This window comes from Colletotrichum chrysophilum (genome assembly GCF_026319265.1).
Source record: "Colletotrichum chrysophilum strain AFK26 chromosome Unknown scaffold_23, whole genome shotgun sequence".
Classification (NCBI taxonomy): Eukaryota; Fungi; Ascomycota; class Sordariomycetes; order Glomerellales; family Glomerellaceae; genus Colletotrichum; species Colletotrichum chrysophilum.
In genome coordinates, this window is record NW_026517310.1 from 323,234 (window position 1) to 339,980 (window position 16,747).

The 16,747-nt window shown below is 53.6% G+C and overlaps 2 protein-coding genes across 2 annotated transcripts; one reads left to right on the plus strand and one right to left on the minus strand.

Moving 5' to 3' along the window:
* Positions 1-5,312: 5,312 nt before the first annotated feature.
* Positions 5,313-7,465, minus strand: COL26b_004008 (uncharacterized protein; the record flags this gene model as incomplete). Its single annotated transcript, XM_053176893.1, has 2 exons — positions 5,313-7,385; positions 7,448-7,465. The coding sequence occupies 2 exons, from the start codon at positions 7,463-7,465 to the stop codon at positions 5,313-5,315; spliced, it is 2,091 nt and encodes a 696-aa protein (XP_053039215.1).
* A 3,874-nt stretch (positions 7,466-11,339) lies between these two features.
* Positions 11,340-11,624, plus strand: COL26b_004009 (uncharacterized protein; the record flags this gene model as incomplete). The annotated part of the gene is made up of 2 exons (XM_053176894.1): positions 11,340-11,389; positions 11,447-11,624. The coding sequence occupies 2 exons, from the start codon at positions 11,340-11,342 to the stop codon at positions 11,622-11,624; spliced, it is 228 nt and encodes a 75-aa protein (XP_053039216.1).
* Positions 11,625-16,747: the final 5,123 nt, after the last annotated feature.

The following is a 16,747-nucleotide window of genomic DNA, read 5'->3' on the forward strand; positions in this document are numbered from 1 at the left end:
TGCAAAGTATTTGTTAACGATTCAGGGCGAATGATAGGCAATGACAGGTACGTACCGTGCACATGAGGTCAATCGTTGCCCGCCAAATGGCAGTTCATCATTAGCGTGGCCCGAGCTTCAGCGAGCCCCCGCTGTTTTGTCACTGCTGGTGGCATGCCGGGATGCCGCATGGCCCCTGTCATCGGATCTTGCAAACTAGCCCCAAATGGATGAGCTACATTGGACAAGTCACCCAACCTTGTTTCGCCTGAGTACAGAGATCGTCCCAAGGGTCGCGACACCATATCAAAATTGAGAACCAGTGCCATTGAGGTTTTTGTCGGGCGGCGAATGAGCTGCCGTACCTGAGCTAATGGTGCTGTTCGGGAAGCTCCGATTGAATTGATCAATGCTGGCTTTGACTCCAGCGGCCCGGCATTGTGGGCCTTGACCGGTTCCGAATGGTTTGAGACCATGGTCCGAGTTGAACTGATCAAGTCGCGCTCGAGCTTGCGCCTTGTTCCCGAGAGTATGAATCGCAGGGACCGACGCGCCGTCACTGTTCCCGGCCAAACATTAAGACTGACTATGCAAGGTGTAATGAAATAAGAAAGAAAAAAGAATTAGGGCAATTGTGGACAACAACTGCGAAAACCATGGCTGCGAACTATAGACCATAGCGACGTACATGTTATTCGAACCTTGGACGGATCGCTGAGATGCCATGATACCTTCCAGTATGTTATTGAGCCCCCAAAGATAAGAAGCGATGCGTGAAGAGTCTTTCTATGGGGCCCAAGAAGAGGCGTGCCTGATATGGGAGAAAAAGACAATATAATGAGAACTAGGGGGAAATCGGCCCAGATGTCGATGCTGGCCAGTAGACAGAGACGTTCGTAAGCTCTAATAAAGACGCTCATGCCACTCTGGGAGTCCAAATAAGCATTTGGTTGAACGGTGAACTTGACAAGGGAAGACCTCGAGAAGCACAACCTTTCAACGGAAAGCGGGCTGGGAAACGCTGGATCACCATGTTATATATAATTGTGTTAGTGCTACCTAGAGAGTGACGGGGAGGACTGGAGGAGACAGGATGGAAGACGCAGCGGTTGCGCTGTGGACTTTGTGAAAGGGTCTCCCACATGTGGTGCTAAGAATGAGGCAGTGCAAAGAAGTACACCTCATTGGCGGGTAGTGAGGCCTGGACAGGGGTACGAAGGGGAGAGTCTGCCCGCACACCACCACCCGAGTGCCGCAGTCACGACCCAACGAATTCACCAAGAGGCGGGAAGGTAGCGGGCATGTTACTAGGTTACCTCGTTTGAGGCGGCCTTCTCATTAATGTCTGGGTGGGATACCTGGATCTACCCGGCTTGCCTCCTGACAAGCTACTGGGACCCCTCGAAAGCACGCCGGGCACACTAAGCCGTTACGAGTTTAGTCATGATAGTGTCGCCTGGGAAGTGGTCGAGTGCGAGGTGCAAGGTGCAAGGCACCGCAGGCGCAGACAGACGGAGACGCAGACGCAGCGGTACGTACCTGTTTGCCCAGAGGTGCACCCAGATGCAGTGGATACCCGCCTGCAGCTGCTGTGAGTGGGGAATGGGAAGATTTCTGTGTACGTACTCCACCTGGTACTGGTAAGCCGAAAAATGCAGCAGTCTGCATAGGAGGTAGCGGGCATGTTGCTTGGCCACCTCTTTCTGAGCGATCCTCTTATTAATGTCTGGGTGGCATACCTGGATCTACCTTAACCCTACCCGGGTTGCGTCCTAACAAGCTGGGCTGGGCCGTGGATGCCAATCGTGCGATGAGCGTGGTCTGGCAGGCCATGGGGCACGGCAATCCATCAAAACACCTCCTAGGTAGGTAGGTAGGTAACTACTAAACCAACAATCGCAACATGGAATACAAGCCATCGCCCAGTGCCGACGGCTTGAACATGCAAGACGCATGGATGCCGCTCGCCTGATGAGCGAAAATGAGGTACCTCCCCTTCGTCACTCCTTGCGCAACTTTCACGGAATATTCCAATCTGTTTGCGAGAACGCGGAACCCTCAGGTCGGTCAGATCGCGAGAAGGGGCCTTCTAGCTAATAGCAGGCTTGAACTGCCCGTGGTCTGTTATCCATACTCAATCAGAACCAAGGTGTCTAGTGTTGGTTCAGTGAGGTGTTGAACGGGGCGCCCCACCTTGTTCTCATCCACGCTCGCAGCTCAAAAAAAGAAAAAAGAAAAAAAGGGAAAACAAGGCAGCCACTTGGAAAACCAAGTGGTGCATTTGGCACTGAAACAAAACACCCCAAGTGCATCCTCGAAGTACCTTGCCTCCCTTATGGGTGGATCAAGGTATGGGTAGCTCAGGAACTGGACAGAGTGCTGCACAGACTGGGAAAATGGGCTGGAAAGGATGGAGCCTCTTAGGACAGAGGATATAATGGGGTTTGCAAGTTTAGTCGTCGTGGCTTGGGGAAAGCTCTCTGTGAGATGACGTTCAATGGTTTTCTCTCGAATGGTTTTCTCTCGTCGTCTGTCAAAAGCATTAGATACGTCATTCAAACTGACTCCCTCGGTGATCTTCTGATCACTTTCTCATTGACTGCGGGACTATTTCTTCGAATCGCGGTCAGTGATGTCTTTGAATGATATTATTCGCCGAGCTCGTAGACTGTAATTTTTCGCTCCTCTGCTTTTTTGATACTGATATGTACGATGTCTTCCAGGACAAGTGAGCATCTGTAGATACACTCCCCAGCATTGACTAGTGTCTAGCTCTGGCGGTACGGTTTTGGAAGGCTGCGAATGGCGTGCACCGCAGGGAAATATGGCAAGAACATTCGTTGGTTGGGTCGTTGACAGCCTGTCAGCATCATAAATGCGCCGAGGGCGTGGTGCGCAGGCTTCCAGGCTCCCCCGTGCGGGGCGACGTCTGATTCACATGGTGCACTGTACTACATAGGTGTGCCTTTGCTATCCTCCCGTGAAGCACCAGTGGTGACCATTGGGGCTGATGCTATGGCGGCGGGAAGGTCACACAGTAGTGGTTCGGCTTATTAGCATGCGTTGATCGAGACAGATCGCGTAGATTTCTTAATGTGGGTTGGAACGTGGCGAACACTGGAGGTATAGCGGACTATGTGGAAGGCTGAATGCGCGTCGTCCTTGGATTCAATCAAGGATGGCACAGCGTGCAGGATCACGTCTCTGCATGTTGTCTCGCGCCGTCACCGTCGCCGTCCCGTCGGCCATCCGCCGCGTCAGACTCCACCTCCCACTGCCTATTATCCACAGCTCTGTGAGGTGGGAAGCAGACGGCTGGAGGGGATAAAAAGGGAAAAAGACGGGACAGAAAGAAGGCATCCACCATTCCCTCTCGTCGCCTTCTGATTATCCCTCGTACCCTGGGCCTCATCCCCACTACCCCTGTCCCCGACTCGCCTTCACGGAGGTTGCTCTCTGCTTGGTTTTTTTGGAGAGGGAACCAGGTTGCAAGGTACATGGCACACGGATGACAAAGTAGGATCGAAGTAAAGCCAGAGATCAGGGCACGGCGGAATGTAAGGTAAAGAGACGGACGCCCAATCAGCAGGTACTTTAGACACGGCGGCCAAGTACGCTGTGGGATGTAGCCAATACCGTGAGCTGAGGTTTTCTCGCCGTGTGTGGTGTCTGTCCTCTGTGTTGGTGCTATGCAGAGAGCGGATTGTGGATTACTGGCATTAACAGTCGGCGGCGTCTTTATGTCCGAGTATGCGCGGGCGGGCCCGTGGTCCAGCCGTGTGGAATGAGGGGAGGAGCACAAGGACAGAAACGGGATCCGGGAATTCTTGGTGTACCGTTTGTACAAGAACGGTACGTGAACAGGGGTGGTAGCTTAGACAAGGTGGAATTCCAGCTGTCTAAGCTACCACCCCTGTTCACTAACACCCCACACCAGTACGTACATACTGTCAAGCTTAGTGTAGTGCTAGTCCCATACATAGGTTGTGGCATCAACTTGCTCGTTGCGCACCAAGTCCTCCATATAAGCCGCCATGCCTCCGGCGCACGCGTACATAATATGCTCCTCAGGTTCCTCTCATTGAATGTTTTCATATTCCTCTTCGTCTGGTTTTCTGGCTGTTTTCATTGTTCTCCTCCGACTTTGAACGATTTTTGACTTTTACAAACAATTCCAGCCCCCACTTCTCACAGAGATACCAAGCATGATGGCATCTCAGATCTCTGTCCAGGGCTCGAATAAAACGTACGTTCTTTCGATGAGGATAAGGCTTATGGCGCTTCACTTCAGCTAGCCCGAAATGCTTTCTGGTCTTCATTCACATTTGGTAGTGTTTGGTTACTCACATGTCGCTTGTCCTATCTAGAGATACCGCTTCAGTGCCGAAGATCAATCCCCAGCAGACCAAAACGCAGGCAGGCGCGCGACTAGACATGTTCCTCTCCGATCAAACCCTGAACTCTTTCCACAACCGTCATGATGTATCTGGCAATGATGCAGACCGTCGTGATGATAAAGTCACTGCCGCCATTGGCCATGTTGACCGGCTCTTCGCCGGCCACCACGCCGATGGTAGGGTCGAGTCCCGTACCGTCTGCTCTGACGAAAGCCTCCGAGGCGTTGGTGCTAAATTTTCGGAATGACATTCCACACCGGGGGGTACCATGCTTCGACGGTCCTGACAGGATCCACGCAGGGGAACAAGCTCGGGTGACACGAGTCTAACTCGGTACCAGTTAGCGCAAAATTCCCAAAAGAGAAGGTGGGGTTGGGTGCGGCACGGGCACAATGGCCGCGGGATTCTCGAATGCCGTCAGGGCAGACGGGAATCCAAGCATGAGAGACGGAATGATTTCCACGCGTGAGGTGGCTTTTCCATTGTACGTGTCCTTCCATGCGGCTAACTTCGACCGAACCCTGCGAATATCGGAGAGCGCTGCTAACGTTGAATTTGGCTCAGACCTAGCGTCACTAGCATATTGTCAACTGAACTTTACACCATTCAATCGCTTCGCGCTTTTCTCATCTCGCAGGGGCGAAAAAACGCTCGCGTCGTCGAGTGTTGTGACGATTCAAGACAGCTTGAAGTCAGCAAGAGAAGAAGCACTTGCGGTTCTGCAACCAACAAAGCGAATATCCCAACCATGATTGCTTTTGATTGCCTATCGTACACTGACCACCGATTTTCCCCTATTGCCATTTTATCCTCCGTAGCAACTCCAAACGTCTTGATGCAAAATCTGACAATCCTGATCCTCACCTTCCTCATTTGCAGACCACCATTTCATCCGTGGCAATCCGGTGCGTCTCGACGAAGCATTCCCCAACCCATCTAACCCTCATCCTCCCCGTCGTGGTCGGAAACCAACCTGCCCATTACTCTCTGCAGCGTCTCCAGGCCAACAACAAACCCGAAAGCGGCCTTGACACCATCCTGATCAGCCAAGTGGTGGTATAGGATGAAGTTATGCGACTCTGTGTTGCCGTCCTGGCTCAAAGTCTTCTCAATGTGGTCAAGGTCAGGGCCGAAGTCGCAATTGAGGTCTGCAGCCTCCTCGGTAGCTGCGTCGAAGAATCTTCGGGTGTTCTCAGGCCAGACCAACATGTTGCTCAGCCATCCGTGAATCAGGCACTCCTCGACGATTTCGAATTCCCAGTCTTCGAGCGGCGGGGAGCTTTCGTCATGTCGGACCTCCGGGAAATCGCCACCGAAGAGGTTGCGCATTCTCTCAACCAGTTCTGCAACCTGCCTGGCGCGGAGAACGTCGATCATGAAGGTGCCATCGGCAACCGGTTGCCAGTTCTCGCCGGTGTCTCTGAACACGAGCCCGGAGGTCGTGAAGTCGTCGGACTCGACTCGGTACGTCTCCCAGACACCCAGTACCAACCAAGGAGCTCCGCGGTGAAATAGACCGCTAGCGGAGCCACAGAGCATGTCTCCCAGAGTCCTCTGCGGGCCACCGTACAGAAATTCGGGTGGCTCCCCGTCATGCCATCTAACCATTGGACTGTCGGTGCTGACGAGGCCGACGGACATGATGGCCGCCAAGAGGAGGACGGTTCTGTAGGCATGAGGAGATGCATCTTGGAACTGCAGAGCTGCGATCATGCAGGCTGCATTGATGCTGAGTTCAGGGAAGCAGTGCAAGTTCTCGCGCATCATGATTCCGAGGTCGGCAGTCAGTCGATAGGTGCCTTCCTCGTCGCCGTCTTCAATGCATCCGAGTGTTTTGAAGCGCTTCATAGTAGTAGCTCGCTGTGTCTGAAGGGATCGATTATCTGCTGAAGGAGGTAGATCGGGCCAATTCTTGATGTTCAAGAAATCGAACATCGAAGAGTCGTCCGTTTGGGGCGCCGGCTCCCACGGTTGCTCCTGTAGGGCTGCGAGAAAGTCGAAGTCACAGTGCAAAGTCGCGTCGTATTGAGACTGGCGACAAATGGCCATCTGCTGATAGAGTTCGCGTCGCGACAGCGGTACGGTCCTCTCGATAACCCGTCCCAGTTTCTGGTCGAAGAAGAAGCCACGCTTGGTGCCCGTCGTGAGGACATCAGTGACATTGGGAATGTTGCAGACGAAGTTGGAATGGATGTTGTACGGATCCAACATGAGAATCTGCTGCTTGCCGCGAGGGTCGATCCAGCTGTCGTGATCCACATAGAGGTCGAAAGCACTCAAGATGACCTTGGATGGGACGAACTCAAGCGCCATCCGGACAAGGTGGCGCGGCACGAAACAAACGATGAAGCCGCTTCGATTCTTGCGGAAGACCTCATTGACCAGCCGTTCCATCCTGTCGTTCCAGCCTTCATGTTGGCCCAAGGCCTCCATTGGGACGGGGGGCTGCGACGATTCAAGCTCGAGACAGCGCTCAAACGGCAAGCCCAGGTTCGTGTCGGGCTCACTTAGGTTTCCAAAGGGAGCAGGCGAGGGTGTGAAGAATGATGACATGACAACCAGATTCCAGGCGTAGTTGTCTTTGGCGCTCTCCTTGACAAGCCTCTGAATGAAACATCCAATCACGTCAGACGCAATGGTTCGGCTTCCATCCAGCTTGACAAAGAGCACTGCTCTGCTTCCAATGAGGTCTTTGAATCGATCAGTCTTTTTTAAGTGAGAAGCCACTTCCATGGTCAAGACGTTAAAAAATCCTCTGTTCTTGATGGCAACTGCCTCTGTGTAAGAGGGCACGATGAGAAAGGATTTCAGGTTCTTGGTCGCCGCATGATCATGTACTGCCTTGACCACCTCGAAGCAGTCGAATCCGGCGGAAAGTCCAGACAGGTTGAAGTGTTTGAAGCCAGATGTGGCCAAGGCGTTCTTGATTCTCTGAATTTCTTGCGCGAAGTGGCTGTCAGGAAAGGCGACAAGCTCTATAGGCTCGCTTGGCTCCATGGCCTGGGTTGTCTGTGTCGGCGATGTCAGCGGAAAGGGACCAGAGGAACTGAATGTGAAGGGGCTCTACTTACGTTTTCGTCTCCATCCATGGCTTGCCTCTGAAACTTGTTGACCGAAGCAAAGTCGTTAAAGCGCGAAGCAAGGTGTTGAGAACGTGATGCTGGGTTCAGCGTGGCTCGAGCAGCCGTGGTGATATTGTAATGGATTTGTTTTGATATAAGAATCTCTGGAGCGCACGGAAAGAGAGATGTGAAAAGCTGTGGAGTAGTAAGGGAAGGGAAAAAAAAAACAGAAGAAGAGCGCGAAAGCAGCTGAGACGTGAAGCTGAAGAAAGAGGGCTGCTCTTGTGGTGCCTCAGTTGACAAAAGTGCCCCACTTAAACTCACCTCACCCGACCTTCGACTTGCGTCCTCCACGTCTTCTTCTGTATGAGAGAAAGAGCGATTGACAGAAATCCTGTCAAATTTGCCTGATTTGTTGTTTCTTTGGAGACCACAGCTACAGACGTCAGCAGGAGGGCGGGGATTGGCCGGTTTAGCACTAAGCAGGACGATGACGACAAGGGCGACTGCAAATATAGGGGTCTTGCTTGCCTCAAACAATAATCTGAATCGAGTGATGTAGGAATTGAAAAAGCCCGACTTGGGGAGATCTTGGGGAGGGAAGATGGAGGATATGCGTACTCCAAGTCGCTCCTACCTGTCTACTTGTAGCTGCATCTCCTTGTCCGCTATTGCCCGTGAGAACCCCCGCCTTTTTACTTTCTTTCCCTGTCCCGGCTCAACATCTGACGTCTTCTCCTCACATATTCATGACCAAATTCGTAAGTACCATACCGGACTTTCGATTACACAGGGAGATATCCAGACAAGCAATCAATATAAGTCGGTGGGCCTTGGTCATGTCATATAAGATCGCGCGCAACGGGGTTCGTCGCTGCATCATAACCCGCAAAAGCACACCCCTAAGTTCAGCTTTCAAGGTCGACTGGCCATCACTCCTCTACAACGACAGATAGGGCACCCCCATGGGCCTAGACGACACACAACTTGCCCATTGCGATGCCCAGGCGGTTCTCGCACCCCGCCGCTCTCAGGAGGAGCGGGTTGGCATGTACCTTGAGCGAAATAGGGGCCAGCTTCCACATATTCGGAAGAAAATTCTGAAGGAGTGGTGCGAGCAGCACAGCTCCAAGATGGTTTATTAGTATGATTTGAAGTATATTGCAAACTTGATTTCGCCTGACAAGATACGTGAGTGGAGGGGGATAGCAACAGTGAGGTCAGATTGACGCGTCGAGAAAAAGCGGCTCGAGGCTGAAAGACTGAAGCGCAGTGTGCCGTCGCATTGAACCTTAGAAAAAGGCGGTCGAAGAAATGGTACACGCGACAATGGGAGGAGTGGAAGCCATGTTGAGTCCTTGGTATCCGTGGTTGGCAATAGATTGGAATGATCCCCTGCGGACTGGGTAAGAGTAGAAACTTGCCCAATAGATGAAACCAGCATTGTGACCTGCTCTTTGAGATTACATTCGCTCTCATTTATCGTGAGGTGGTTTTCAATGTTTTTATCACCTTCCACCTGCCTCGTCTTTCGAGGCCGTCTTTCGAAGATGCTGAGCCAGGATCAAGAATAGCGGAAAGCGACGCTGCTGCGCCGGCAGACGATTGAAGATTGCTCGAGACCGAGTCTCCCATGCACACCGAGTTGGCCCCCAACGCGGATCCCTGCACAAAGGCTGGGGGAAGGCATGTCCCGGATGTCGGATACGGCCCCGGATGCGACTCTGCGGCCAGCGTCTTTCCTGTCGAGGGCCAGGAACGGAGTTTGTTCTCGAGGAAAGCACCATTGGGCTGGCATCAACAGCGCGACATCTGCACCAGTCCCAATAGAGCCCGCCAGTCTTCACCGAGAGCATAATCGAAACACACCGGCAGCTGAGCAGTCCATTCCAGCATCCAGCTTCGATGGTCGAAATGGCGTCAGAAATTCAAGAAGCAAACATTGCTCCCACCTCTGGTGCAGTCATCCTGCGAGCTGTCAGGGGGAATACTTGCCATGATTCCGACGCAGACCCCGGCAAAACCTGCCTGCGCCTCGCAGACTATCGATCGAAATGTGAAGCTACCCGTGAGAAGTCATGATGCGATATGAAAAATGATAACCCGAGATGAGTCCATCGGCTTTCATGCAAGTCGGGCCTTTGAGACCGCATCCGGACGTGCTTCCACGGTGAGCAGCACACCGTCGAGCGCAGATCCCCAGAGCGCGCGATCTGGTTGCCCATTCACCGAGTGTGACATGGTGATGTCTGTGTTACGTCGGCCGAAAACGCCTCTTCACCGAGGCGCCCGGCAGTGAAATGGCAAACGGCGGAGGGTTCAATCGTTTCAGGCCGGAGGGACAGGTCATGTGTCATCTCAAGTTGGGGGGATGACCGCCGATAAGGCCATCAATGACGTGCGCTATGATGGAAACGGGTAGACGGAGCCTAAAAATGTTAAAATGGACTTCAACCTACGATATCCGTGTCAGTGTTATTTCCAGCTGACAGCCTGCGGAGATCCCTGAGGGCCGCGGTCGCACCAACCGAATGCCTCGAAGCGCGGGACGCGTGGAGATGCCATAAATTCTGTCGGGTCGCACGCGGAGAATACGGCGCGAGCCCGCGCCTGTACCACCGGCTTTCCTACCTTTGAGGAAGCAAACAAACGCCATCAGATAAGGGGTAGGGGTGGTCATGGGCATCTCTCGGCCCCGGCTTCTCTCGGCCAGCATCGCTGTCGCTTCGACGTTCAATGGTGTGGTATGCTGACGTGGCACATGAGAGGCTCCCATGACGTCGATAAATGGAGGAGGCATGGCCTCAACGTTCAACATGGACAATAATATTGTCGAGGGCAGAATGCGATTTTGCCCCTGGCCTCAAATGGGCAGACTGGCTGCCAATGAGGGGTCCACCCACTCCCCGCGGATGACAGCCTGCAGCACCCGGATCCTACCAACCATCTTATCTCACCGCTCGGCGGCGCTCGGCGCTCGCCCACATTACCGGATAGAGCCTTGGTGGCAACGGCTCCATGGCCTCAAAGACCCAAGGATGGCCTCCTCCCGAGGCCCCGGGCAGGCCCGTTCCTTTGGTGTTGGCGCCTCAGTCAAGCCGTCCAGGGTCGAGAGGAAATACCCTAGCACAACTCTTTGCTTTTTCCCCTTGAGAAAAGTCGATCCGGTCACCCGTCAAGTGCCCCGTTGGCAGCCGGGGAGCAGTTCCGGAAAGCTTAATGGAATGCAAGTCGCAAATGATAGGCGGGGATGCTCTCCGCGAGTTCGTGGCCAAGCACGTGGAAGCCTGCCGGCGAAGGGGGGGATCGAGTGCAAGTGCTTCGCATTTGCCCAATTGGTGATGGGCGCGTGTCTATAGCAAAGCGAGAAACAGCTGTTCCAACCGCCCAACCACGGACTCTACCGGTCACGAAGCCACATTGCCGGTGAGCTGGAGACCCCGTCTTATTTGCCTGCGTGGGCTCCGGAGTCTTGAACATGCTTCCCCATGTATGTTCTCGAACGATATTGCAGTTGCGTGTCGTTGCCTCGGCCCGCGACCAATGGGAAGCTTGCCGGCATATTCCCTCGAGGCCATGCCTGTTGCTGATCTCTGAGGCTGCACCTCCTTACTTTGACTTGAGGCCATGGCACGTTCGTGCGACTACCCTCCGCCCGATTTGGGAATGCCGGCCGAGATTGCTTTCGAAGACACGATGATGGTCTTGGTGTTTGGGGGGGGAAGCTGCCAACATAAGTATTGCCGTCGGTCCCGGATGCTCTCATCACTGGGCTCCCACCTTTTCCTTTCAACGCGCAGACAATCGCGGCCTTGCCTCTACCCTGCTCTATCGTATCAGCGACCTTCAACTTGCGGTGTTCTGCCTTCCACTCCACGTACAGAGTCTCGCTTGCTCCAACATGCCGACGTCTCAGGTCTCGGGGGCTTCTCATGGCTCCTCCAACAAGAAGTAAGCTCCCTTCGTCCTGATGAAGCATCGCCGACAGATGTCTGACACTGCTTTCAGGTCCAAGACGGCTCGTGCAAAGGAATCAAAGTCCCGGGTAGACGATTACCTCGCGGAAGAGGGCAGCCTCTACGAGCGGATCCCCAATGACAGCAAGGCCAAAGACAGAACGAAGGCGTACAAAGATCGTGCTCGGGAGACAACCCGTGACGCTGATCGCCGTCTTGGTTCAAGATAAACTTGATTGGCGGTGAACGTCAAGACGATGGGCAGATGCTCGAGTCGGTCGTAGCCAACGGACATGGGGATAGAGCAACGGTCGGTACGGCGAGGAGTTTGGCTGCGTTTGGGGATTAGCGATTGATTTGAAAGAAATGTCCGCGAGGATTGAGGGAAGTCACGGCTTTCTCGTAACATGCAGTTGCACGTACATGCGGCAAGAGCAGTCTGGGGCCTGCCTTCTTGGCACAGACTGCACTTGCAGCAGCAGTATATGTCCTACGTGGCTGTCGCATATGGACCGCATGAAGTAAGGGAGGTTTTTGAAGCGTTTTTTTAGTGAATTGAATTGATTGGAGGTCTTGTTAGTGTTGGGTTGATGTTTATTGAAAGTATCCTCAATCGACTGATGTGACGGAAGCTCTTCACGGGATGCTCACTCGATTGAGATGCGGTGCAGAGATCCAGTGGCTTCGAGCTTGCAGTTGCCTATGGGTCAATGAGACCTCTATAGCAAGCGCATCGATACGACAGTAATTGTGGTCCTCTTCGTGCGGCTTGCATGTGTAGCTGGGCGTCTTACGGCGCTGCCATGTTGGTGCGCCATCCGATCAAAGTACCGTCGTCTCTCGTCATGTGACAGATGTCATCCGTACCCGCAAGGCACTTGCAAATCCGTATCTAGGGATGTATCGATTCATCTCGAGATCCGAGATGAGGCTGCTGGTCCCAAGATGCAACGGCCCTCGGATGGGTAGTGACCCTAGAAGAGGAGAGTTCCCGGGCAAACGGGGACTCCACCGACCTGCCGTCGAAATAAGAATCGCACCGTCTCAAACCTCTCGAAACTCTCACCAAACTGTATTCAACCTAGTGTAGGTAGTCAAACCAACCCGTCATCCGATCACCGCATGCGCCGGAACCGGGAAGCTCAACGTCTGTGCGGTGCCACGGACACACCCGCCAACGAACCTCCACAGAGACTACAGGATCAGCCAAGAAAATGCACGCCCGACGTTACTTCTGTGCCGCGATATCGTCCCATGTTGACACAATACACAAGAGATGCGGTCTTTAGCCGTTGTGTGGATTACCCACCGGGGTCCTTGTGCTTCGGTTGCTGCGTTCCGAGAACATGGGTGAGACGGATGAATTCAGAATCCCTGCTGAGGGGAACGATTGGGCTGGGATCAACTGCGGCCCATCGCGGCCAGCCAAAGACGAACAATCAACCCATGGGCGCATGAACGGCTTAGCAAACTCTTCCATTCTTTGGCTGAATCCCATGTCTTTCAGCCATACAAAACATTCTTCCGACCACAATCGGGCCTTGATCGGTCCAGCCCTATAAGGCATGTCCCGATTCCCCCAGGATCCACCTGATGACGCTATCCAGGAGCCTCCTGTGGGACAGCTGGGGCCGCCTACGTTACAGAGCATATTAATCCCCGAACCCTTCCCACCATTCCGAGTCCACGTTGGTCTATCATGGTGGGGGTCTAAGACAAGGGGGGAAGGGACGGGGAGGTAGCCCAGGACCGACCATGGGTCTGGCCTCGTTCTCAGGTCTGGTAGATTTCTCCAGTCAGCCACAGCCTGGCCCGGCCACGAAAAGTGAAGAAAAGAGGGCAAGAACAAAAAAAAACGGTTGCGGCGGGCATGCTCGGTGGATTACCTGGGGCCGCGCGTGCTCCATACTTTGTCCCGCGTTTACGAAACCAATCACCCGGGATGCCTCTTGGCAGCTGTCAAGACGCGCGTGCGCTGGATACGTGCTGTCGTGGACCCGCGTCACCTCATCCAAGCGGACTGGTCGCCTGGAAGCGCGAAGTGACGTTGCGTATCCTTCTGGATATACGAAGTGCCGAGGAAGGGAAGCGACCGAGGAGGTGACGAAGCCGTGGGAGGCGGCCGCTCACTTGGGCTGCCGAGGATCCAGGAGTTTTCCTGGGGTTTTGGAGAAGAACTGGAGGTGCTGGGGTCCTAGGTTGGGGAAGACGGGGGTTGCGATGGTTGGGTGCACATCCCCCTTGCACAGATCTAGTACATCGCTCGGCAGTCTCGGGTGGTCACCGCAACGATCGCACAGCAAGTAACCGTAAATGACATAGAAACCGGTCCTTATTTTGTTAATTATGCAGGCCCAGCTGCACGGGCTAAGTAGCAACAATACATGCTCTTCCATAAATCATCGTCCCTCGCACATTACTCGCTCCGCCAAATGCGTTGGCCGTCTTGTAATCGAAGAAGTGGCCGGTGGAAGGTAAAAGTCGAAAGGTATTAGGTCGGTAAAGGTGTTGCACATGGCTGGTGGCGCACCGGTGAGGCATTAGGGCCGACAGGGCGTGATGGTTCGGGCCTATTGGGTTCGGGGGGCTTTTTGGACGGGCTTGTCTTCGACTGGTCTTTCGGCTGGTCTGTTGGATTCGAGGCGTGTGTACTGGTTGTCGTTATCGTTCATGAACATATCGAAGCGAGCCTGCCGAGAGGCCGCTTGATCGTTCGCGGTCGCTTGATTGTTCGAGGCCTGTCCAGACGCTGCACCGGTCCTGTTCCGTGTCAGTTACCATGCAAGCAAGACAAGACCGGGACATCAAGTCACTTACTGGCTGCCGGATTCAACAACCATTGAAGAAGTCTGAGACGACATGACTGCTAAACTTGGGTATCTTGGAATAACGATGAAGGGAGTTGGCAAGGTGGTCCAATGACGGGATGCAAGACCAGCTTGTGCACTTAAACAATGTTGACACGACGGGTATTGAAGGTGCAGCAAAACAAGAGAAGGGGAGTCGACTTTGATGAAGAAAGGGCGGCGGGTGAGGGCATCGTTCAGCAGTCCATGGCGACAGCGGTCCGATTTAAGTACCAAGGGGTTGGAAGAACCGGATGAAGAGAATCAGAAAAGGGCGGACCATTTTGGACGCCTTGCACCGTGATGTGCGGTGAAGGAAGAACGGGTGGGCGTGGGAGCAAGGTTGGGCGTGGGAATGGGACATATCGTCAACGCAAGGTACCTCTCTAACCGTCCGCGTGGGTTCTCAGGGAGGTAGATGCCGGCTGACAGGTACCAAGCGGTCGCTAGCGTTGACAATGATAACCCAAGATAAAAACAAATTGTATTTTCCTTGATGCGTCGGAAGCTCGGCCTCATGATTGTCTCCTGTACCTCTGATTTGACCATGGCGGTATGCACTCATTTCGCGTGCAGCAAAACCGGCAGACCAAAATAATACATGGCCGAAAGACAGGAACAGAAATATAAAACGGGGCGATCAGTTGGGCGGCGAAAAGTTTCATCAGATGCATGGTAATGCAAGGCACACACACCCTTTTCCCGCCATTTTGCATCTCCGTCATGACAAGGTGGAAATAGGGTGGTGGTGTGGGGAGCTCTCTGTACGGGCGTTCAGCTGGATTCTGGGCCGTCAGCGAGTGAGCTGGCAGGCCAAGGTGAGGTACATCAGAAACCAAATACGTAAGACATGCTCAGCGAGGAGGCTCTGACTTTCACAAGACTTGAAGAAAAATTTTCAACTCGGCATTATTGCACGAATTTCCCCAGATCTTCTCCTCTGCGGGCGTCGAGATGCACTAGGCCCCGAGAGGAGAAGAGGAAGCCGCGCGGGGTACATGAAGACTGAAAAATTTGCTGCACTTTCGTTTCTTCTTGTCTCGAGAATCTGGTCTGGATCTGCAGAGGAGCTGGGCAGCTGGAAAATCCGGCAGTATGTTTCCATCTGTTCGGTTCCTCGACGCTTGCGGTTCGTTAGCGGGAAGGAGCGTCAGCCAGGTTGGTCGGCCGATGTCGCCGCTGCATTCCAGTGGAATGCGTCTGGAGGCAAAACATGCGGCGAACAGCCTGATACGACTTCGACAACACAAGAGGCGGTTTCTCAAATTGAAGCCACTTGTTTCCAACCCCAAGCTACCGATGTCGTGCGTCGGAGGCGCACCTCATGGGCCAATGGACCCAATCTCGGCAATGTCCTCATAGGGCGATAGACAGGTGCAATTAGCGAAGGCACCGGTCGGTGAGCGGGACAGGATGTGAGCCTGAAGAACTCGCAGATCAAGGGCGGTGATGATGACAAGATCACGACGGACGTGGCTTGACGTTTGGGAATACGAGGTTTGAGCTACCCAGGACATCAGCGAGGCAGACTTGAAACAGCGGTGGTGTTCTGCTTGGGAAACCCAGGATCAGCAAGAACCCAGCCAGTCCTTGGTTCTAGCTGCTGGCCGTAGGGCTGTCGGACAGGTTCCAGGTTGCGACAACTTAAGCTCCCGCTGCCGCTCCCGCTGCCGCCTCCGACTGAATCTCCACGCCGGCGGACAATGGAAGACGGTGCAACGCTCTCAAACGGCCCCGTTGAGGCTTCTGGCCGGCGGCGGGGCCAAGAGATAAGGTTATCGCCGTAGGCGACTGACAAAAAACTTGCTCAGTTCTGCAACAGTCCGGAAGTACCGTCGCTCGCCAATACAAACCGGCCCATCAAAGCTCCAATTTTTCTCCTCTCAGCTTACTATTGGTGTTCTTCAATTGGCGTCGATTCGCAAGAGCCCCGCATCGCTTGTACCGACCGATGAATTGTATTTTATTGCAAGCGGGATAAACAGCGAGCAAAATAGACCAGACGCCATCCGGGTGCGCAATTGCAAGCAGGACCCTTAAAGAGAAGTTCGTTCCCGTCTGGCCCTTCGGTGCCGTTCAGCCGTTCTTACGTGAAGCGCGTAATTGTTTGTTTGTTTCCGCGAGCTCTGTTTCGTTCTTTTTTTCAGACGGCAAGATGGAGACCGAATCGTCCAAATGGACCTACCAGGTCAAAGGTAATTGACTGGCCTGCCGTGCTTCATGTTTGTAATCTAACATGCGATAGTAATGGTTCTTGGGGAAGACGCAAAGTCCAAAGAGGAGAGGCGACTGGTGCGGAAACTGGGTAATGGTTCCTCCCGTCTTTTGATGTTTTGCATATGCTGACAAGGACCGGGTTCCGTGACTTGCAGACCTTTTTGTGTTGGTATGTCTCCACATTGGCGATGGCGTCAAATGCAACGGAGCTGACCCAAGATAGACGTACTGCTGTTTCAGCTACTTCGTTAATTACCTTGGTAAGAAGAACGTGATTGATTCTTTGATTC